Source organism: Diabrotica virgifera, chromosome 1 (assembly GCF_917563875.1).
Source record: "Diabrotica virgifera virgifera chromosome 1, PGI_DIABVI_V3a".
Classification (NCBI taxonomy): domain Eukaryota; kingdom Metazoa; phylum Arthropoda; class Insecta; order Coleoptera; family Chrysomelidae; genus Diabrotica; species Diabrotica virgifera.
In genome coordinates this window covers 235964344-235989912 of record NC_065443.1, presented here as the reverse complement: position 1 = coordinate 235989912, position 25569 = coordinate 235964344, and the positions used below count along the sequence as shown (strand labels likewise).

Sequence of the window (25569 nt, the reverse complement as noted above, 5' to 3'; positions counted from 1 at the left end):
TTTGGCAATGAAGAAAAGACAGAGAAGAAAGGGGAGAAAGCAGCAGAAGATAAGTAAAGACAATGAAGCCTGGGATTCCTCGAAAAAAGAGATGAGCCCAGAAGAACAAAAAGAAGAAAAAAGAGTGACAAAAGAAAATGAAGCTTGGGATTCCTCAAAAGAAGAGATGAGCCCAGAAGAAGAAAAAGAAGAAGAAAAAAGATTGACAAAAGAAAATGAAGCTTGGGATTCCTCAAAAGAAGAGATGAGCCCAGAAGAAGAAAAAAGATTTACACAAGAAAATGAAGCTTGGGATTCCTCAAAAGAAGAGACGAGCCCAGAAGAAGAAGAGATCAGAATAGAAAAAGAAGGCGAAAGAGATACCATTGAAACTGTGGTATTTGAAGAAGAAGTATGCAAAATGGAGGAGGCAGAATATACAATAAACATGTGTAAAGAATCGGAAGAAAACGAAAGAAAATTGCTATGTGGAGAAGAAAAGGAGAAGGAACTGCGTGTAATATTGAGGGAGTATGAAAATTTAATAAATGAAGATAACAGAGTAGCCAAAAAGTATGAACATTCATTTGAGTTTAAAGACTTAGGAAATTTTCGATCGAAATCTTACTCTATCCCACCTAAGTACAGACACTGGGAAAAAGGAAGCAATTGTTTTTCAGGTGGGACTCAATATTTTGACACAATAGAAAAGTGTTGTTGTCGAGAGAAAATCATTTTTTTTTGTTGCACTTATTAATAATGATTTTATCTCAAAACAAGGCGGGGTTGTTATTGTGTATCAATTTGGCAATCAAAGATAGAATAAAATTTTTAATTTTTTTAATATAACGCTGTTCTGAAGCTATTTTCTTGTGGTATTTTTACAATTTTAACTATTTATAATGGGAAATAAGCCACAATTATTAAAAAATGATTTTTATTAACGTTTCGACGCCCAAATCGGGTGTCGTTGTCAAAATACAAAATAATACTGATTATTAATTAAGTATTATTTTGTATTTTGACAACGACACCCGATTTGGGCGTCGAAACGTTAATAAAAATCATTTTTTAATAATTGTGGCTTATTTCCCATTATAAATAGTTAAAATTAATATAACGCGGGCACATAAATTTGATACACCCTGTATATTGATTTGTAAATATTTATTAGAAGTCAGCTTTCAACGCAAGGTGGTTTCTCCTTAATGAATTTTTCCATGAAGAATATTAAAAACGTTTTTGTAAATAAAAGTGAAGTGAAAGTTATTTAGGATTATTATTTTAAACCGATTGTTTATTACGGGAAAGATAGAAGCCATATGTAATTAGTTCTTAGAAAATTAAGGTAAAGAAAGTTTGGAAATTTAAGCTTTTTGTTTAACCCCGAGTAAATTTTGTAGAATTTCCGGAAAGTAATTATTATGATGGTAGGAATATTTTTGAAAGTATGAGTGGGTGTTTCGAATGAAAAAAAGAATGGGGAAGAAGAAATGTCTCTGATTGGTTTGGCAATTTGGAATGGGAAGGAGAGAAGGTTGAATTTTCAGATAGTTTTGTAAAGAGGAGAGGATTGTGTTACCGGCAGCCGAGAGGAGCAGTCAAAAGATTTCGTGAGTAGTTCAGAAGCAAGTACTAGTGGTTGTGTTGATAGGGAGAGTAGCTGAAAAGTGGAACGAGACAAATCAAATCGAGAAGAAATACCTCTTTGATTCTGTAAAGTCCAAGAGAGTAAGTTACAAGAATTATCGTTATTAAAATTATTTGTGACACCAAGTAAAAAAGATACTTGGGTCTCAGGAGATTATTGTTGAGAGAAAGAGAGGAGAGAGTTTTGGAGTTTATTGAACGAGTACTGGCAAAGAGGCCTGGCTTGTGTTTTGGAGAAATAGTTGCTGGTATGCTGCTGGATTTTTTGCTGAGAACGGAGAGGGCTTTGATTGGTAGCCTAACATAATCAACAAGGAGGAGCTGTTTGGGTCAAGAGGAGACATCATTGTGTGTGAATCAAAAAGGTCAGTCAATAACCTATGTGATAGATTTTCTTTATAATTAGAAATTAAATTTTTTTACGTAAAAGCAAATGCATTTAAGATTCCAACATTTCAAAAATTTAATAGGAAGTATAAGTAATTTGCGAATACCAAATTTGCTTGTTTAGCTTGTTTTTTATTAAGGATATCAAGAACAAAGCGATAAATATTTGTTTGAATTAGATTAATTTATATGGTAAAAGTTTCTTTTGGACAGTTATGCCCACAGGATTTAATTGATAAATTTATAGAGCATTGCTTTCGATAATAAAGGTATTTGTGTGTGTTTATTTATGATTTTTCTATTTATTTCCTTTTCCTATTTTATCCCGATAAGGATCAACTAAGAGATACTGAGACCACGAGAAAGGATAAGTATAACCTAAGAGAATTTAATTAGAATTTTTTTGACAAAAGGCACCTTGAGATTTTTTCTTAATATTTTTATGTATGATTTACGTTAATTAAATAATTGATCAAATAAATAATAATTAATATAAAAGTAATAGAAAGCAGATCATAATAGTATATAATATAAATACGAATAAATTTTTGCAACAATATTTTCAACATCAATTGGAAGTCAGATGCTGTTTAAGTATCTATGTAATTACATGTAGAATGTGCGCTGCACAACCTAATCCAATAATTTTTTGTTTCGTAAAAACGTTATTGACGCCTCTTCTAGCTTTTCCACATCAAAATTTGAGTTAGTCTTATCCGCAGAATGGGCATTAATTTTATTGATCAAAATATATTTTTTTTAAATATGTAGTACTTATGGAATCAAAATTATTTGTGAACCCCCTCTGTGGCGCAGTGGTAAGAGCGCCTACCTTTGAAAGGAAAGGTCGGGAGTTCGAATCCTACCAGGGGCAGAAATTTTTCATTTATTATAAATTAATAAATGAAAAATAGTTTCTGTCCTTGTGGGATCGGTACTCACCGGAGGGACCGCAGACGTTCGGAAACAATTAGCGTCTCTTTGCAAAGACAATGACGTCGATTTTGTAAAGTAACAAGACACTTACTCAACACACACACTACACATTACTCCCCTGACTTAGTGATAAGTTATACAATTACGTGGCTAAATGTTCTAATTCTAAACCAAAGCCAGAATCAGAAAAAAAAATTATTTGTAAAGTCGCTAGATGTGAAATGGACTTTATCTGATTAGCCCCTCATTAAATTTGCATTCTCTTTCTTCTACTCGTCTCTTATTCTGTAAAGACTAGAAATAAATAAAATAACTACAAAAGCCAATGAAGTGTATTAAATTTTACCTTACTGAACTCTAACTCTATTAGTAAATCTAACTCTGCATTGTCTAATTTATGTAGTCTCTGTCTAACTCTGCATTTAATTTATGTGTTTTTATGTATTTTTTATTTCCTTATATTCACCATAATGAAAACGTGGCAACACAGCATGCACGTGTAAATGTCTGAAAGTGAGCTCCGATATTTTGAATCAAATTACTAATTTAATGTTCACAAAAATTGTTACTAAGTCACATTATACCGTCATTAGTGTCTAAAGTTTAGGTGGGTATAATTCAGTGTTGGAAAAAACATCATCTAGTATCTACCTACGAACATCTTGAAAAATGGATAAAGTAACCCGTAGCCGAAACATATTTTTGTCCGATGATAGAACGCTGGAAATGCTAATTGAAAAGGTATGCAGCAAAATTGTTAAAGATCTTAATGAAAGGCCTATTAAAGTTGATGAGACATTGGTTTGCCTAAAAACTACTGTAGATAAAATTGACAGTAGGGTTGTTAGTAATGACAATAGGATTATAAAAAATGAAGCCTATTTGGATGGTATTATGCAGGTTAGACTGAATAATACTCTCAGAATATATGGGTTACCAGAACAGGAACAGGAGAATTTGCCTAGGGTGGTTAAAGAATTAATCCATTCAACAATGAAAGTCGAGAACTTAAGTGAAAATGATATCAATAATGTGTATCGACTGGGTAAGAGAGAACTTGATAATAATAAACCAAGAATTGTTTTACTCGAAATGGTATCCTATCTAAAGAAGAAAGAAATTTTGATTTCAAAAAAGTTGTTAAACGGTACCCACATATTTATTAGTGAAAACCTTACGAAGCCGCAATATCAGCTGCTGAATGCAGCAAAACAAAAATACGGTAAACAAAATGCATGGTCCAGGGATGGCAAAATCTTTATTAAGGACGGAGGTATCAAAAATATTACGTCGCACCAAGATCTTTAAATCAGCTACTTAATGGTAAACGTGGCAACGTGACAAGATGGAGGTTTGGTCATTATCTGCGTAGTATCTAGTACAAACTATTTGGTACCTTTATTTATCTTTCCACTTTTTATGGTAGACATGTTTTTTATTTTAATCTAATTTAGATATTAATATTTAGTTGTTTAATGTATTTGGGAACTCCTCATTTTGTTAATGATTAATCAGTAATTACCTATAATTATTGCTTTCTTTATTTTTAATTATGGTATTATATACGGTATTATGGTTTATACGGAAATAAGTAGTTTTCATGCGCTATTATTAATAGGTATTTAATTATATTGTTCTATTTTGCTTTAGAATGGTAAAAACTTGTTTTGTATAAGTTGTATAATCAATTATGGAGCTCCAGAGTTTTTTAATGAAAATTAGCGCTTATTATCAAAATTCGAGAGGTTTAAGGACGAAAACGACATATTTTTACCAAAATTTGTTGATAGAAACCTTTGATATTATTGCTTTGACGGAAACCTGGTTAAGTAATGACATTAATGATTCTGAATTGTTTGACGAAAGGTATGTGGTTTATAGAAACGATAGGGACCTTGTAAGGACGCGTAAGGCAAGAGGCGGAGGTGTTCTGTATGCAGTTCATAAAAAATATAAATCTAAACAAATCTTAGTAAATACTGAATTAGAGGTACTATTCGTTGAATTGGATGTATTTGGAAATAAATTAATTCTTAGTATATTTGCCCCCCCAGTCGAGCAATAACGATTATATAGCTTTTGTTGATATTTTTTCGTACATAGATAATACAATGAACACATGTATTTTAGTTTTTGGAGACTTTAATTTACCTTGTGTAACCGGTGTTGACTATAAATTTGAAAACAACACTTCTCTCAAATATTTGTCAATTTATGAATTAATTAGTATGTATAACTTTCAGTCTTTCAATAACATTGTGAATGAGGATGTACGAACCTTAGATCTAATTTTGAGTAATATTGATATTTTAGTTGGTAAAAATAACTATCCATTTTTGAGTATAGAATTTAACATGATAAACACAGGAACAATCAATCATTATGAGATGAATAATCTAACTAACCAATTTAATTTTTAAAAAGCCAATTTTCCTATGTTGTGTGATTTATTGAGGAACTGTAACTGTGATAATTGACTATTTTTATCATACATGACAGTTGACTATTTTTATCATAAAATTTATGAAATATTTGAGGTGTGTGTACCTAGATTTCGAACTAAGAGTAGAATAAACAAATTTCCTGTGTGGTTTACTCCAGACATTATTCGTTTGCAAAGGGAGAAAGAGTTTCATAGGGGTATGCAAAATGTAGCGGTTTATCATGTAACTGAATATAAAAGACTGCGAGCACTTTTAAAAAATAGGATCAGGGAAGCGCATGAGTCATACATACATAATGCCGAAAACAGTATCAATACTAGCCCTAACTTATTTTGGAATTTGGTAAATAGAAACAAGAAAGCGAGTATTGACACTGAATATATAATTAATGGAAACAATGAAATAATTTCTGAGAGTAAAACAATTTCCCAAGAGTTTGCTGATTATTTTAAGTCTATATATGACCATAAATCTTCTACATACGATTTAAATTTTATTAATTCTAGTCACAATAATTCTCCTTTGCTCAGTTTCACTAAAGTTAGAGTGCGTGATATACATAACGCATTTTCAAAATTAAAACCAAAGTTTTCTTCGGGACCTGATGGTATTCCGGGGTATATATTTAAAGCATGTCGCGACTACCTTACATATCCTCTAATAATTATCTTCCAAAAAATAGTAGATAATAATTATTTTCCGAAATTGTTTAAAATGACTAAGGTAACTCCTATCGATAAAAAAAGCTCACGAAATGATTGCAAAAATTACAGACCTATTGCAATTTTGAATTTTATAGCAAAAATGTTTGAACACATCTTACATGAAAAAATGTATGCATATGTACAGAAAATGATATGCCCACAGCAATATGGATTTTGTAAAAATAAATCTATTGAAGCTAATTTATTATTATTTACTAATTATATTAATGATGTCATAGTCAACAAGAACCAGGTAGACGTGGTATACACTGATTTCGCCAAAGCCTTCGATAAGGTCAACCATGCTATTCTATTAGAAAAATTATTGTAGTTTGGGCTAAGCAATTCATTGCTAGAACTTTTTGTAACATTCTTGACAGATAGATGGCAATTTGTATCATATAAAGGAGATAAATCGGAGGTTTTCCTGGTGGAATCAGGTATACCGCAAAGTTCAAATTTAGGACCGCTATTATTTTTACTGTTTGTGAATGAATTACCTTCTTTAATTACATCTCGGTGCCTTTTATATGAGGATGATTTAAAAATATTTAGAGAAATTAAATATTTGAATGATTATTTTCAATTACAGTACGATTTAAACGAGATTTATGATTGGTCAATATGTAATAAACTGTATTTTAATTTGAACAAATGTACGATCATGACATATAGTCGTCAGGCAAACCCTAGTTATGTTATGTACAATATGGGAAATAATAACTTACATAGGGTCAATGAAGTGACGGATCTTGGTATTACGTTTGTAAATAATTTAAGTTTCAACTTACATGTGCAAAATATTATGTCTTAGTCATACAAAATGATGGGACTTATTAAACGTGTAACATATAAATTTCATAATATCGACTCAATTAAACGGCTCTTTAATTAATTTGTTAGAAGCAAATTAGAATTTGGGAATATTGTCTGGAGTACCTCATTAAATAGTGGTCACATGCGGCAAATTGAATCAATTCAAAACAAGTTTATTAAATATTTATTTTACAAAAAGCATAAAATATCGCCAGAATATGATTCGTATCAACCATTAAGAAAAGAATTTAATATAAAAAAATTAGAGCAAAGAAGACTTCAACGTTGTTTAATTTTTCTCTATAAACTATGTAATCACTTAATAGACTCGCCTGATCTTTTGGGGCAAGTACAATTTTATGCCCCGGATCACAGAACCCGCCCAAGAAACATATTATTTTTTGTAAATACTTCTAGCCCACTTAATAAAATGTGCAAAATTTACAACGATTTAACAACAACCACTTGTCTGGAATTATTTGGAGTAAACTTGCAATTATTTAAACGTCTATTGCATGAATAATATAAAGAGAGGTTTTTCTTTATTATTTTTAACGTTTTTGCTGGTAAACATCTGTCGTTTTTGTCTCTATTACCTCGAATTATTACATTATATGCATGTTGTACTAAACTGTTGTCATTGCAGATACGGATACATGTAAGTAGGGAAACCTGTTTGTATCTGTTATTAATAAATAAATAATACTTAAATAATAGGTAATATATTTTTTATATTATTACAGTACATTTAAAATCAGAAATGAAGATATTTTCTAAAAAGTGTTATATTTTTCGCGCTTTTTAGTGGACTGTCCCGCTAAAATCGGGACGTGTGGTCACTTTAAGTCTGGATGATAATTTGCTTAAGAATAAACAGTAGCGCGTCATCAATATTTTTGTTTTTCGAAAGTTCTGCGAACATTCAACAGTGAGGCAACAGTGCGTCGGTAATTCGACACTGACAGTGACATTATACTATCAAATACAATAATTTTTATACTCATAGGCGCGCTAAATGTTGCCGAGTCAGTCACGTTCGACTTCTTGTTATAGAAAATCGATTTTTAGTAGATCCAATGTGATACAAAATCTAGGTATGGGATAAAAAGTTTATTTGAAGAAAGTGTATTTTTTGTTCTTCTTAATGGCGGTACAGGCTCCTTTTTGTAATATTTTATTTAGTTATAGAGTAATTTCCACATACAGTAGAACCCCGATTATCTGTGTTCCTCGGGACCGGACGTTGCACGAATAGTTGAAAAGCACAGAAAATCCGAACATGTATTTCTTATATACAGTGCTAGTCAAAAGTCCGTACCCCCCTCGTATCTTTTGATCGGTTATACATATTATAGTGAAATTTGGAGTGAGGAAATAAAGGGACGTACGCTTCTTAACTAGTCATGACAGGTGACGTAATAGTGACAGATGACTTTACAGCGCCACTGTGACAGATAATTTTAAATGGGACCTTATGGCAAGTGACACCTCATTTGAAAGGTATTGAAAATATCTCTTCAGTCATACTAATTTTTTTGGGTTTAAGTTGATTTTGATTTTGGTGAATAAATGAAATAAATATAACTTTGTAGTTTCGCATTTAATTCTTAAAAATTGAAATGTCCGCCCATGGTTATTTTGTCAAAAAAGTTGACATTTTTCAGCTCTCTAGTAGTTTTTACGTCAACGTCAACCTTTTTGACAAGTAACCATAGGCGGAGGTTTGAATTTTTATTAATTAAATGCGAAACTACAAGTTTATATTATTTCATTTATTCATCCAAATGAGCTTAAACTTAAACAAAATTAGTATAGCTGAATAGGTATTTTCAATACCTATCAAACGAGGTGTCGCTTACCATAGGGTACCATTTAAAATTATCTGTCACAGTGGCGCTGTAAAGTCATCTGTCACTTTTACGTCACCTGTCATGACTAGTTAAGAAGCCTACGTCCGTTCATTTCCTTCCTCCAAATTTCACTATTATAAGTATAACCGGTCAAAAGATACGAGGGGGGGTACGGACTTTTGACTAGCACTGTATAATACATATATACTGTTGTGATCTTGATTATTGATATGAGATAATATTTTTATATGTCATTTAATTTAATCAATGCATTAATAATAATCTAATTAATTTACCAAATCACACATCAATATGTTTTCAATCTCAGGGCTTTTTATAAAATTAATTACTTACATACGTGGCTTCTAAGTATTTCTTAATGGTTCCTAATCGGGATAGGAAAGAAAAAAGTAAAATAATAACACATATGGGTTACAATTGTAATCAAAATATTGTTTATTTTATTTAAATGGCAATCACTGCTTAATATTTGCTATATCTTATTATTCTTAAAAATAACATTTACACATGAGAATTTTATTTCCTTTTGATTTCCAAATGAAAGTTTTTATTAACATTTAACTATTATGATTTATTAGCAACAATTCTATTTAAGTTTTATGAAGCTTTTCTGATATTATTGATTATGTTTCTTCAATTTTAAATGTGGTATTTACTACCAAAAACCCATACATTCATGTCCAAACAAATGAGACTGACCTTTTTCTGGTGCACTGAGAATGTCTTCACACAAGACCCGTTTCCTGCTATCCTTGGCTGCAATCAAAACCTCGTCCTGGCTTCCAGTAATGTTCTCCTCTGAAACTAGCTCGTATAGCTCTCGTTTCCTGCTTCTGTCGTGATGCTGTGTTCTACCTTTTTCGAAACTGCAATCAGCTACCGGGAACTCTTGGCTCAAGGAGGTTCTTTTACTCTCAACCTGGCCTACCTCTCGTTCTACGATAGATACTCCACACTCACGGAACTACACAGGCTTTCTCACTCTCCGTACACTACCGTCTACTACTCGACTTCACTTCTCGACAGCTCAAAACATTCTGATCTCTATTTGTCATTCATTCCCCTACTTTCTAAATATCCCTTCCAGATTCACAAATCAAAATTCCACCACCAACTCTCATTCGCAGTATTCCTCAAAACCAATTTTTAAACTTTCTAAATATGCTTAATGGATTTCAAAGAAAATAGTTAATTCCCATTCTAAAATTACTTTCTACTATATACAAATTTTAATGACCTATTCTCTATTTCCACTTAGTCTTATTTAGCATCGGCTAATGATCGATCCTTCCGCGAACAACGATAATGACCTATTAACGATTTCACTTGAGTCTTATTTAATCACTTCTTAAAATTAAATATAACAATTTGTTGTATACAGGTTGTTCTAAATTTATATGCCCGTGGTTGAGAAAATTAAAAATATTTTATATTAAATTGAATTTTGTCTATAATTATCAAATTTTAATTTTCATATCAAATAGAAATATAACAAATCCCCGCCTTGTATTCGATAAAATTTATCTGCATTTTTAAATAGATTTTCTCGAGGCAAAACCCACTCCCTGTATATTTCCTTACTTTAATCTACGTCTTATACCCCTTCTTCTTGTATTACTCTAATTAGTCCCACCTGTAGAGTAATTGTTTCCTTATTTTCAGTGTCCTCATCCTGTGTTAGAGTGTCGGCTATTATGTTGTCTTTCCCTTTTTCCCATATCAATCTTCTGTCTTTTTCCTCAGATTTTTCACATACTTTTACCGTGTATTCTGCATCCTCGTTTTCATATGCCTCCTCTTCAAATGCCACTGTTTCGATCATATCTTTTTCGCTTTCATTTGTTAGCTTTATTTCTTCTTCTCCTGAGCTCATCTCTTCTTTTGAGGAATCCCAGTTTTCTTTTGCTTTTGATACTCTCAATTTTTCTTCTTCTGGGCTCAACTCTTCTTTTGAGGAGCCACAGGTTTCATTTTCTTTTGTCTTTTTCTGACTTTTTCTCCCTTTTCTTCTTTGTCCTTGCTTCGTTGCCAAATTCATTTCCACTGTTTGTTCTTTACCTGATTCGTCCGTATTTTGTTTCTCCTGTTCCTTGTTCTGTTCTTCTTCTTTTTCTTCTGTTAGATTCATCGTATTATTTTTAAAATCTATCACTACATGTTTTTCTGCCAATTCGTCAACTCCTACTATCATGTCATGTGACATGTTTGGCATTATTACACATTGTAGTGCATACATCTTCTTACCCAGTCGTACCATTACTCGTATGCCTTCATTTATAGTTGCCAATGTCCGTTTGTTTGCGCCCACTAAATTTACCCTAGGTATTTTGTAAATTAAATTTGTTAAGTTAACTTCTTCTATTAGTTTTCTGTTGACCAATGTTATTTCAGATCCAGTGTCTATCATAATTTTAATTGGTTTCTCGTTGATAAATCCATCCACAAATTTTAAATTAACTCCATTTTTCTTTTCGTTGTTTCTTGCCAATTTAATAAACTCCTTGGGTTTACAAAAGATTCCTGTTTGATTTTTGGTTTTTAGTGAGCGCCGTCGTGAAAAAACGCCGGTTGCTCATCGTAGTTTATATTTTCGTCATAATGTCTCTCTCCGTCATATTCATCTGTCTGGGTATTATTTACTTCTCTTCTATTTTCTCTTGGTCTGTCGGATCTGTTTCGGTTTTCTCGATATCCCTGTTCATTTTGTCTACCATTATTTCTGTTTTCTTGATTTGCGAGTGTGGTGTTTCTATTCTGGTATTCTCGATTTCTGTCCTCATTCCATTGCCTATTTCTTTGTTCATAATTTCCTCTTCCGTTGTCTCTATTTTCGTTTTCCCTTCTGGGATTAAATTCTCGTCTTGTATAGTCCCTCCTATTTTGATTTCTATCTCTGTAATCCTGTGTTTCTCGGAGCCTGTAATCTTCTCGCGACCTTCTTGATTTTCTTTCTCTTAAACGTGATTCTCTTATTTGTAGGAATTGGCATAAACTATCTATGTCTTTGTAGTTTTGCAATGTGATATGGTCTTCCAGCGTTTCTTCGAAATGTCTTGCAATCAGTTCGACTAATTGTTCCGATGAGTAATTATATTGTAGATGTTTTGCGTTATAGTAAATTTGTAATGCATATGTCCTTTCTGATATACCCATCCTATCATTGTATTTCCCATTTTGCAATTCCTTGTTAATTTCCAATTGTTGGACTTTTCCCCAGAAATAATTCAAAAATTTTTGTTCAAATTGTTGCCAACTGTCAAATTCTTCTTCTTTGCAATCGAACCATAGGCTTGCTTCATATTTTAGATGGTTTCTGATAGTTTCTTTTGCTGTTTCGAAATTTCCGATGTGCTGTATTTTCTTTTTCAGGCTATTTATGAACGGCACTGGGTGTAATCTTCTTACGTCCCCGCCAAACCTTATCTTCACGTCATCTGTGCTATGTATAACCATTTCTCTTCTTTCTCCGACATTTTGCTGAGTATTGATTTCCGCAATCTTTCTTTCCACTTCTTCTATGTCTGCTTGAATAGCGTTTTGCAACTTGTTTTCCAAACTTTCCATTTCTTTTTTCTGGCAATTCGTTATCTCCTTTATTTTATTTTGAATTTTCATTTCTTGTTCTTTCATCTCGTTTTTCATTGTTGTCAAACATCCTTTTACTTCCTTTTCATACTTTCCTATGCGTTCCTCCATTTTCTTGTTGTTCTCTTCTATTGCTTGTTTCATTTTTTGTTGTGTTTCATCCATTTTTTGATCCAATTTTTGTTGTGTTTCATCCATTTTTTGTTGTGTTTCATCCATTTTCTGATCCATTTTTTGTTGTGATTCATCCAGTTTCTGATCCATTTTTTGTTGTGATTCATCCAGTTTTTGTTCCATTCTTTGTGACTGGAGTTGCATCATTTGTAATATTTTATCTATTCCTGATAATTCTTGCTGTTCTGATGCCATGATTGTCGTGTCTAAAATGTCTTCTTGGTCTGAATTATTCTCTTGATTTGAATGTTCTTTTTGTTTTTTGTTGTCTTTGCTTTGGCTTCTTGTCACAGACATTTGTTTTCAAGAAGTACTGTCCCCGCCAAATATGAAATTTTACTAGTATGTTACCAAGACGACTTTTTCTCACCCAAATATTATAAATTGTCAATAAATATATCAAATGTAATATCGTAAAAATAAAATATTTAATCAGTTATGTAAAATTTGTACCTAAAGAGATCTAAAATTTTATGTTATCAAATGTAAGTATCTCACTTTTTACCACAGGCATATAAATTTTCAAATACCGGCTTTACTCTTTCTATCCTTCAAATTTGCCACTAGAAATACTTTACAATGCCCTCCACGTTGGACGACAGTTGTTGTGATCTTGATTATTGATATGAGATAATATTTTTATATGTCATTTAATTTAATCAATGCATTAATAATAATCTAATTAATTTACCAAATCACACATCAATATGTTTTCAATCTCAGGGCTTTTTATAAAATTAATTACTTACATACGTGGCTTCTAAGTATTTCTTAATGGTTCCTAATCGGGATAGGAAAGAAAAAAGTAAAATAATAACACATATGGGTTACAATTGTAATCAAAATATTGTTTATTTTATTTAAATGGCAATCACTGCTTAATATTTGCTATATCTTATTATTCTTAAAAATAACATTTACACATGAGAATTTTATTTCCTTTTGATTTCCAAATGAAAGTTTTTATTAACATTTAACTATTATGATTTATTAGCAACAATTCTATTTAAGTTTTATGAAGCTTTTCTGATATTATTGATTATGTTTCTTCAATTTTAAATGTGGTATTTACTACCAAAAACCCATACATTCATGTCCAAACAAATGAGACTGACCTTTTTCTGGTGCACTGAGAATGTCTTCACACAAGACCCGTTTCCTGCTATCCTTGGCTGCAATCAAAACCTCGTCCTGGCTTCCAGTAATGTTCTCCTCTGAAACTAGCTCGTATAGCTCTCGTTTCCTGCTTCTGTCGTGATGCTGTGTTCTACCTTTTTCGAAACTGCAATCAGCTACCGGGAACTCTTGGCTCAAGGAGGTTCTTTTACTCTCAACCTGGCCTACCTCTCGTTCTACGATAGATACTCCACACTCACGGAACTACACAGGCTTTCTCACTCTCCGTACACTACCGTCTACTACTCGACTTCACTTCTCGACAGCTCAAAACATTCTGATCTCTATTTGTCATTCATTCCCCTACTTTCTAAATATCCCTTCCAGATTCACAAATCAAAATTCCACCACCAACTCTCATTCGCAGTATTCCTCAAAACCAATTTTTAAACTTTCTAAATATGCTTAATGGATTTCAAAGAAAATAGTTAATTCCCATTCTAAAATTACTTTCTACTATATACAAATTTTAATGACCTATTCTCTATTTCCACTTAGTCTTATTTAGCATCGGCTAATGATCGATCCTTCCGCGAACAACGATAATGACCTATTAACGATTTCACTTGAGTCTTATTTAATCACTTCTTAAAATTAAATATAACAATTTGTTGTATACAGGTTGTTCTAAATTTATATGCCCGTGGTTGAGAAAATTAAAAATATTTTATATTAAATTGAATTTTGTCTATAATTATCAAATTTTAATTTTCATATCAAATAGAAATATAACAATACATACATATGTACCCACCATAAAAAGATAACAGCAAAAATAAATCTTTCATTATGAGTCTCCCTCTCCGCGTATAGAGTTTCCATCGAGTGATTTACGGTGACGCTATTTTGATAAAACCTCAAAAATGCAATTTGTGTAAGAGAAAATCATAGCACGGATAATCCGCAGCCCGGATAATCCGCACACGGATAGTCGGGGTTCTGCTATACTAACATATTTCTCAAATTGGGCTCTGTACCGCCATTCTTTATTATAATATGAATATGTGTGCCAAATATCTCGACAAAATACTCAAAATTACAACCGCAAGCCGCAATCTTGGACCGCGTTGGTTGCTACCTGTTGATCGCTACTGTTGCCTCTTAAAACTCTGTCTGAGAGAGCAGGATTAAAAATAAACTTTGAGAAAAGTAAACTTATGACATGTCAAAATGTTACTAACCTTTTTCAATTTTTTGGTTTTCTATTTCAGTATTTATGGGATATTCCTTTAAATCCAAATAATCATATGGGGACCCTAGAAGTAAAGAAGTATAAGTGACATTTTTATAAATATTGAGATAACTGCATCGCTGAACTGGAAATCTTTCATTTTATTTTTAGGTAAAGTGATTTAAGCGATAAGCTTAACAGGTGCTGCTATCTAGCAGCAAGTTACTTAGCCTCCAAGCCAACTACGAGTAGGGCTTGGAAGAGAAGAGATACAAATGCACTTGTACCCCTATTGGCCCTATTCCACGCTGTGTCAGACTGTTAGTTGAGTTTTAATTATATGGAGTTGAGTTGAGTTTTAATTATAATTTTGGATGGGTAGTGGTATACAGATGATTCCAAACCCTTTTTTCATTGCGTCATTAATGTTGGATTAATAATGTTTGATGTTAATATTCGCGAACTCGTATTTTGTATTCGTTTTAACTTGTTTTTTCGTTAAAAACCTGTTTAGCGCCCGTTCTATAGGCAACTCTCTTTTCATCTAACATCTAAGTCATCATACTGAACGTACTTCATATAATCTTACTCTCTAGATATGTCTTAATACCGAACATGCCTGCCACCTCCTACGTTGCACTGTCATGATAGTGACACTTCATCCCCGTTAGCTGACAAACTGAAAATGGTAGGGAAGACTTATTTCTTAAAAAGGCGTGAAATTTAAATACTAGCTTTATTTATCCATCAACACTTATTCTCTTGGGGTGAGTTTTTATTCTAAGCCTTTATTAATTTTTTATATTCATTTTTTTCCTATACCTAACGTTCCATGTTTTAAATACTTATTTCTTTCTAATTTACATAATATATGCACGTGTAAATAAAATTTTAACTAGTATCAATATTACTTTCATTTAATTTATTCTTGTCATCTGCTACTCTTTCTGACGAGTATTTCTTAAAACAATGGCAGACTTGGCACACTTTGGTTTCTTTACTTCCTGATTTTTGATATGTGTTTTTATCTTCTAGATTTTGGGAATAAATCACTTTTCTCCCTTCGGGAGCCACCAGCTTTCATCACCGGTGATGCAACTTTAAAAACAAGACAACAAGATGCATCGAACAGACAGCAGCACCTGACATCTCTAGTTGCAGCGACCTAGGGACACAACATCTGCCCAGGTCTACAAGTCTACAGCAGTACCATTCAACATCAAGAAGTTACCATCGAACCAGCACCACAAATACCAATACACTATGCATAAGTATAATCTAAGAATTGTTAGTTTTTGGCAAGAATTTGAATATATTTGTTAATGCATTTAATAATTCATATTTTTATTATATCTTTATTGAACAATAAACATGATTAGTTAAAATATTCTTTTGTTTGCTTCCATTCTGAATTTTCATAGTTCATATTTAAAATTAGGACAAGGCGAACACACACCTTTGGAGACTGAGCTAAGCTAGGGTGAACAATAACTATCTTGGTTGGTTGAGGTATTATCTTCGGATATTGTTTCAATTAGCTGGGGTAGTTCTTTGCGCTTCTTTGTTTCACTGGCACTCAGCGTGGGGCATTTACACGTGCATATATGTAATTTAGAAAGAAATAGGTATTTAAAACTGACCGTGTGCTCGTAGACATGGAAGGTTAGGTATAGGAAAAAAATGACTATTCGCGGTGTGCAAGTACTTGGAAGGGAAACGAGAAACGACCGTGCGCGGGTCGCGGAGAAATATTGCAACTATCTTAAATAATTCATATTGTCAATTGAAATTGTCAAATTGACGTATATTTCATACCTTGTCATTGAAGCAGAAAGATTATATATTTCTCCACAATAATGATATGATATGCAATTATTATATAAAGGTAAATTTAATTAATTGTATTTTGAGTGCAGTACTGCATTTTAATAACTAATTTTATTTACTACATACAATTGTTCACGTTTTCATAACATAACCTGAATCTTATTTTTTCTTCTTACTATTTTTTTGGACTATGGCCTTGACAATTATCCAGTAACCAGGACTAATATAATTGGCCAATATAATTAAAAGTGCGAATAAAAGTACAGAGCGAAGAAATAGGGGTCGCTTTGCCGAACTTGCACGGTCCCAATACAAAATTAATACAGGCTTAGCATAAAAACTCACCCCAGAGAACAAGTGCTGATGGATAAATTAAGCTAGTATTTAAATTTCATTCCTTTTTAAGAAATAAGTCTTCCCTACCATTTTCAGTTTGTCAGCTAGCGGGGATGAAGTGTCACTGTCATGACAGTGCAATGTATGAGGTGGCAGGCATGTTCCGTATTAAAACATATCTAGAGAGTAAGAATATATGAAGTACGTTCAGTATGATGACTTATATGTTAGATGAAAAGAGAGTTGCCTATAGAACGGGCGCCAAACAGGTTTTTAACGAAAAACAAGTTAAAACGAATACAGAGGATAATTATTAATGAAATATTAAAGAAAATAAAGTAAAATAATTATTTAAAAATAAAATAGCAAAGATGTGACATTTGTAACGTTACACACTCCTTTCACCCATCAGAAAAATTTTGAACACAAGTGAGAAATTTTTCTCAAAGAAAACAGGAACGTTACACACTACCTCCACTCATCAGAAAAAATTCGAAAACAGGTGAGAAATTTTTCTCAAAGATAACAAGAACGTTACACATCAATATTTATACAAATATTTGTCAGAATACTAATATTTAAAATATTTTAATGTAAAAATAAATAAATAAATATAAAATCAAATTTCACTATACAATGTCCGAATATACCAATGAAATAAAATATTTATATTTACATCGCTGAAAAATACTAACCTAGAATTTACAATTATCATTTTACCATATGATTTAAGAAAATAATGGTTACCATCGATTACTTTTGTGTCAAAGTATCTTTATTCGCATCATTGATTGGTTATCTATTTAGGGTGAGTATTGTAATCTCCAACCAATATATACATCTTTAAGTATAAGTTTTTTTAATATGCAAATACCTGTCGAAGAATACATCATTTTCTAAGTTCAGTGTACAATAATCACAGATGTACGTTTTTTTCTGTCACTTCCAACTGTAATGCATTAGAGAGAATTCGACAATCTGTGACGCACTGAAAAAAGGGTTTGAGATGATATGTAGCTCCTCTAAAGCAACATTATTTTTTGTCAAAGTAATACTTTATTGTAAACTGCAGTGCTGTATGTTATTATAACCTACATTGTTTTTAAAAAGAATTTGTTTTGGTTCTTCATAAAAACTGAAGGTAAGTTAAGAAATACTGTTTGCTCCAACTATTTAAATAGTTGGCAATACACCAATTACAAAATTTTAAACCTTATTGTGATTTCTGTAAGGAAGAAAAACAGTAAAGGAAAGCTTTTACAGGAATATTTTTAATAGATACTCAGTTCAACCTTAGTTTCAAAAGGACAAGTATAAACACCTGTGATAAATGTGAAAATTTTCAGATAAAAATACATCATGTTTCGGCAGAAGAAAAAGCTTTCGCTCAGACAGAAAAATACTTTCACTTGTTGAAGCCATAAGATGCTAGAAAAGTTGCGATCATCTTCGACTTGCAAAAAACTATGCCAACTCCTAATGTGTCAACTTATAATTACTATTGAAGGCAACTATAGACGTATAACTTAGGGTTGTTCTGAAGCTATTTCCTTGTGGCATTTTTATAATTAAGTATTTTCTATGGGAAATAAGCCACAATTTTACTAAAAAATGAATTTATTCACGTTTCGAAGCCCAAATCGGGTTTCGTTGTCAAAATACAAAATACTATTAAAATAAACAAAAATGTTGTTGCTAAGTAAAAAAAAATCTTCTAATAATTTATTTAATCTGACTCATTTATATTGGAAATTCAGACGTATATTATACATTTTAAAGTAGAAGACTTTAAAATGATATCGCCAATATTTATGAGTTGCGTTCCTGGGACGACTTTACTAAAAGATAGTTCATTCGATTACATGAAATCAATCCCAACTCAAGAATATCCGTCGCAAAAAAATCAGACCAAAAAAGCAAAAAAAAGAGACCTTTTTTATCCAGAATGGTCCAAAAAACCCACAAAAAAAAATGTCCGAGCCAAAAATATTGATTTTTGCAATTTCATTAAAAAAAATTGAACCACTTTTCACGTGGGCGACTTCTTGAACCTTATTCTGGGATGTCTCACGAATGTGATTATGCCAAAAAATCTCATGGGAATATTTTTCCCAACGGACCCGCCGTTTTCGCCTTGTCATGATCTGTAAGTTTTATCGTAAATTTAGTTTTACAGTAATTTTTTTTGTTTTGAAAGAAAAATGCCTTTTTTTTCAAAATAACTTTATAATTATCAGTGATACGAAATATCCCAAGTGATTTTGCTTTTCTGAATATTTTGTTTTTCTGTAACACAAAAATTGGTTAAGATATGGCTGTTCCAAATTTGCATATACTCGTGACTAGTGACCCATTGAAGCCCTTTTAACTACAGCCTTTCAAAAATAAGCACTTTGAACCGATGAAACTTACTCTATAAGCATACATATACGTAAAGTAACTTATGAAGCGCTACTGATTAATTTCATCTGGGATGCTAATTAAGAGGTGATTTTTAAGATTTTTTTTTACAAAAAACGGATCAACTTTATTATGTGCGCAACTTGTTTACTTCTGATACTAGAAACTTAAAAAAATAAAGCTGTTTTTAAACACTTTAAAAAAGTTATGATGAGTTTTTCCCGAAAAGTGTTTAATTTTTTGGTTATTTCACGTAGAAATATTCAATTTGGAATTTGACGAATAAGAACCTACTTTTTATTAGCTACAACTCTGCTCTTACTGGGTCTATGACTTCATATGTCATATATAAAACATTTTTTTCATTTTTTTATAAGCTGTATTTTTGCTATGAATATTTTTTTTTTTGGCGAAATACTTCCTCATTTCCTCATGAAACATACTTTCTTTGGAACATGAATATATTCACGCGCAAATATAACTCGAAAAGTATTTACTTGTAAGGTCAAGACTAGTAAAAAAACTATAGTCAATTTATATTTTCAACGTTTTTGCAGAAAAAAATTAATACAGGTATTAAAACAGATTAATAGGACAGCGACTGTGCGTTAAAATTTTGAATACGGACCACGTAGAATAAGTGCTTGTTAGTTCTTTGCTAGCTTCAACAAATTTACGCTAGGCGCGCCACTATACAGGCAGATTTTAAAGGGAACAAAATAATGCACAGGGTTTCGTATCTTCTCCCCTATATTTATTAATCAATGGTTGTACTATATTCTATATCGAAATATAGAGAGCGTTTTCTATAATCCGTGTTTTATTTACAAAACCCAAGTTCTCTATTTATTTTTTTTTCTTTTCTTAACCAGTGCCGGAACGGCACGCGGTGTTCCGCACCATGACACCACTGGTGAATAATATACTATTATATAATTTCTGACTACTACTTAATAGAATAATATGCGGTTACCACAGCCGGTCACAAGCCCGGATAAAATGTGGAGGGTGATTGGAGAGGTTAGCAACCTACCAATCGGAAAAACAAATACTGCTCAAAGAAACAATCTGATGCTTCGGAACCGGTTTGATCATTTGAAGACGACCATGGCGAGAAATAAGGACAAAAGAAAAACATTGAGAATTACCACATGGAACATCAGATCACTCAACACTAGAGATCAAGAAATCACCCAAGTATTGAAAGAGAAACAAATAAATATATGCGATCTACAGGAAACAAAAAAAAAAAGGAAAAGGACAATCAAGATTAGGTGAATATATACTAATCTACAGTGGAGTAGCAAAAGAAAACATGGCCATAGTAGGTGTAGCATTACTAATACATCAAAAATACCAAAATCACATCAGAGTGTCAATATCGGAAAGAATTGTCACAGCAAAAATTAAAATGGAAAAGGAAGATCTAAATGTCATCGGAGTATACGGCCCAAAAAATAACAAGCCTCAAACAACAAGGGAAATCTTTTATGACGAATTAGTAGATCAAGTTAGAGGGAAGATAATAATACTGGGGGATTTTAACGCCCGAATAGGTAACCAAATAATACCCGGAATTAAGCAAAAACATAATGAAAATGTTAAAAACGAAAATAGAGAACTGATGATAAACTTCTGCACGAATAACGAACTTAAAATAAACAACACATTTTTTGACCACAAAGACCAACACAAATATACATTTAATAACACCCGTGGACAACGATCTATGATTGATTATGTCGTACCCAACAGAGATATACATCCATCAAACATAATCGACGTAAGATGCCTCAACTCAGCAGATGTAGGTAGCGACCATAGCCTAGTACTATGTAAAATAGTAGGAATAATTATGAAATACTTCTCAACCAAGAGGGCAGTACCAAAACAAACAAAAATCAGAGTCGAAGGACTAAATACAAAATCCACGGAATACTTGTCCAAAAAAAGAATATCAGAGAAGTTTGCTGATAATGGAATATTAGAAAACGATAACATCGAGGAAAGCTGGCAAAAACTCAAAGATAACATAATCGGTGCTGCAACAGAATCACTTGGAGAGAGGAAAGTAACGAATAACATATTAAAAAAGAAAACCCCTTGGTTCAGAGAGGAAGTGAAGATAAAATGTGAAGAAAAGAAGAAAGCCTTTTTACAATACAGAACACATCAGGCATACAACCACTACAAACGAATCACAAACGAAACGAATACTTTAGTGAGACAAATAAAAAGGGAACACTGGCAGAGTTTCTCAAAACAGATGGAACATGACTTCTACGGAACACAAAAAGAAGTATGAAGAATGATCAGAGGACAAAGAAAGGAGATGAACGAATTAATAAAAACGAAACACATTCAGAAGGAAACATGGGTAGATTACTTCCGATCTCTATTTGCTAAAGCCGACGAAAATGAACCACCAACAGCTGAAGTTACGACCAATGAAGAAATAAACAGCGAGGAGGGAGAGATAAAGGAAGCATTAAGAAAATTAAAAAATAGAAAATCTTTAGGAGAGGACAGAATATCGAACGAACTCCTAAAGTACGGAGGACAAGATCTGACTGAACAACTATTAAAACTAATAGAAAAAATAATAGAACAAAACAGAATACCGCAAGAATGGAGATCAAGCATCCTAATAACTCTCTTCAAAAAAAGAAGACAAGTCGGACCCGGAGAATTACAGAGGAATTAACTTATTAAACACAACATTAAAATTAACAACCAAAGTGATAACAAACAAATTGAATAAAGTTATAACGTTAACAACAAGGTTTTGGGTCGGGAAGATCATGCACTGACGCTATATTTATAATGAGGTAAGTTCAAGAGGACTTGTTAGAATACAACAAATCGCCATTTATGTTTCGTCGACCTTAAGAAAGCATTTGACAGGGTCAAATTAAAGGACGTCGTCCATTTGTTATACTCAAGAGAGGTACCTCGAGGAATAATTAAAACGATCGAAAACATCTACCAGAACAACACAATAAAAGTAAAAGTAGAGGATGAACTAACTACTAACCCAATTGAAGCCGGCAATGGGATAAGACAGGGGGATTCCTTGAGTCCTTTATTGTTCAACCTGATCATGGATGAAATAAAAAAAAGTAAGAACTAAAACAGGATACCAAATGGGAGAAAAACAAATGAAAGAAATGAAAAGAAATGAAAGGCAGAATTTACAAAATGGTCATCAGACCAATAATGAAATACGCGGCAGAAACACGACCCGAAACGGAGAGGACAAAAAGATTGCTCGAAACATCGGAGATGAAAGCCCTCCGAAAAATCGATGGTAAGACTCTATGGGACAGAGCTAGAAGTACAGATATACGACGGAGATGCAAGGGGGACAACATTAATAATTGAGTAAGAAACAGAAGAATAGAATGGAATGGCCACATAAGCCAAATGGCAAGAAATAGAGTAGCAAGGACAGTGAGAGACGGTTCCCAATAGGAAGACGATCAGTGGGAAAACCACGAAAACGATGGAACGACAACTTTCTAGAGGCACATTGAAAAAACAGAGTCATGGCTACACAAGAAGATAATTTCATAAATCTACAGATTATCAATGAAAAATTATTCATGTTATTCTTCTTAAAACAATGAGTGATGACTGCGAAGATCGTATTACCCTCAAATTCAACTAGGTCGCCAAATTACATTTTTGTTTGGGTATGCTTAAAAATTAAAAACAAAATATGCAGATAGTATTATTTTTTATGACCGATCAGTAGAGGAGGGATTACTAAATAATTCTGATATTATTTTAAACATATATTATGTGCATAAACAAAATACTCAGTGTAAGATATCTTTTTATGCGCCCGCTTATTATCAAATTCGATGTTTTCGAAAGTCATGTCGCTACGAGTACTAGGGAGGTGTTAGATATTTAAAACGTTACAAGTTACAAGTACGGAAATACCGATTTAAAGTTGTCTACTCAATTTAGTACAAGGATCAGATACATCAGTATTTTGTACCGGTATCAAAAGTAACCGTTACACGTCCGCACTGATTTTGCCCGTCTCTATTTACCACAGCGACAGCCAACGGTTGGGTCAGGTTGGGTTCAATATGCGCTCCACTATAAAATAAATGCAAAAGAAAACTCATTTATACATAAAAAATTACATCTAATTAAATATTAATACAACTTATACTAATTCTAAAAATACAAAATATGTACATAGCATAAATTTACAAAATAAACAGTTTAAATCCACAAATACAAGTTAATGACTGGAGCATCTTTATCGTGTTTATAGTTTATTAAGATTTTTCATCAGTGTGTACTTTCAAATGTGTTTTCAAAGTACTTGCTTGACTAAATTGCTTAAGACAAATTTCACACCTGTAAGGTTTTTCTCCAGTGTGCACTCTACAATGTCTTTTCAAAGAACTTCTCTGAGAAAAGTTCTTAAAACAAATTTCGCACTTGTAGGGTTTTTTTCCTTTGTGCACTATCAAGTGTTTTTTCAAATAACGTGAATCACCAAATTGCTTATAACAAATTTCACACTTGTAGGGTTTATCTAGAGTGTGCGTTCTTAAATGTATTTTCATTTCAAATAAATCACTATACTGCTTGAAGCAAATTTCGCACTTATAAGGTTTTTCCCCAGTGTGCACTCTGATAATATGTTTTTTCAAATTACCTCCTTGAGTAAACTGTTTAGAACAAATTTCACACTTGTATGGTTTTTCTCCAGTGTGCAATCTCATATGTTGTTTCAAACTCATTGATGTAATGAACTGTTTAAAACAAATTTCACACTTGTAAGGCGTTTTTCCGGTGTGCACTCTTTGATGTTCCTTTAAATGGGAAATTTTTGAAAACTGTTTGCTGCAAATTTCGCATAAAAAAGGTTTTTCCCCAGCGTGCACTCTCAAATGTGTTTTTAAATGATCTGCTGTAGTAAACTGCTTGAAACAAATTTCGCACTTGTAAGGTTTTTCCCCAGTGTGTAGTCTGATATGTTTTGTCAAATTACCTTTTTGGGTAAACTGCTTAGAACAAATTTCACACTGGTATGGACTTTCTCCAGTGTGCAATCTCATATGTTGTTTCAAACCCATTGTTGTAATGAACTGTTTAAAACAAATTTCACACATATATGTTTTTACTCCAGTGTGGAATATCATATGTTGTTTCAAACCAGTTGTTGTAATGAACTGCTTAAAACAAATTTCACACTTATAAGGCGTTCTTCCAGTGTGCACTATTTGATGTTGCTTTAAATAGGAAATTTGTGAAAACTGTTTGTTGCAAATTTCACATAAAAAAGGTTTTTCCTTAGTGTTCGTATTCACAGCAGCAGTTGAATATTGACTCAAATTGCTGTTATTTCTAATATGATCGCTAAATTCTTTGTTTGCATCAGTATGAATGTATTCCCAAGGGAAACCTAAAAATCGATATTATTCATTAAAGAAAACTCCTTTATACAGGGTGAGGCAGATAAAGGTCCTATTACAAATATCTCGAGAACTCAAGGTAAGAAAATTATGAAAATCGGAATACAGGAGTTTTGAGGTGTGAACTATTTAATGAAAATATTTTGGTCTCTTTGCTACTTCCGGTTATACCGGAAGTTGGTTGTAATTTCGTTTTTTTAAATGGGACACCCTGTATATTTTTACATTTTTGGATTCTCCTTGATTTCTTCTTTCTTAAAATATAAGTTTTTGTAATATTATACAGGGTAGGTTAAAAGATAATTACGTTTTTTTTATTAATTTCGTAGCAAAATTCACACCCTGTAGAATTGTAGTAGTTTGACATAATAAACTCTGTTTATGTTCAAATGATTTTTGGTATAGTCTACTATGTTAAGAATTATTGGTATAGTTAAATTTTTCCTTTTTTGTATACAGGGTTGGTCGAAACTCAGAATGAGTATTTTCTGAGTTTTCCCTATACCTAACTGCTTCAATTTGTGAATTATTGGTGATTCAAGCCAAACATTAATTGCAGCACAAAATACCTGAAATTTTATTAGGTTGGCCGTAAAAATATTCAATCACAAAAAATTTTTCGGAAATAAATACATACTAATCGAGACTTATACTTAAAATTGCCAATAATGGTTG

At 32.3% G+C, this 25569-nt stretch overlaps 1 protein-coding gene across 7 annotated transcripts in view; it reads right to left on the bottom strand.

Annotated features, from left to right (window-relative positions):
• Window positions 1-25569, bottom strand: part of LOC114326736 (zinc finger protein 664-like) — an 81911-nt gene that overhangs the window by 31638 nt on the left and 24704 nt on the right. For 4 of the 7 annotated variants that reach the window (XM_028275167.2, XM_050647974.1, XM_028275165.2 and 1 more), the window contains one exon: window positions 14904-14978. The exons of 2 other annotated variants lie outside the window; for them this stretch is intronic. In XM_028275167.2, coding sequence (XP_028130968.2) covers window positions 14904-14978 — 75 coding nt within the window. Of the gene's footprint in view, window positions 1-14903; window positions 14979-23591; window positions 24885-25569 lie in introns of those variants that run through there. One more of the 7 variants, XM_050647935.1, reaches the window with a different exon arrangement.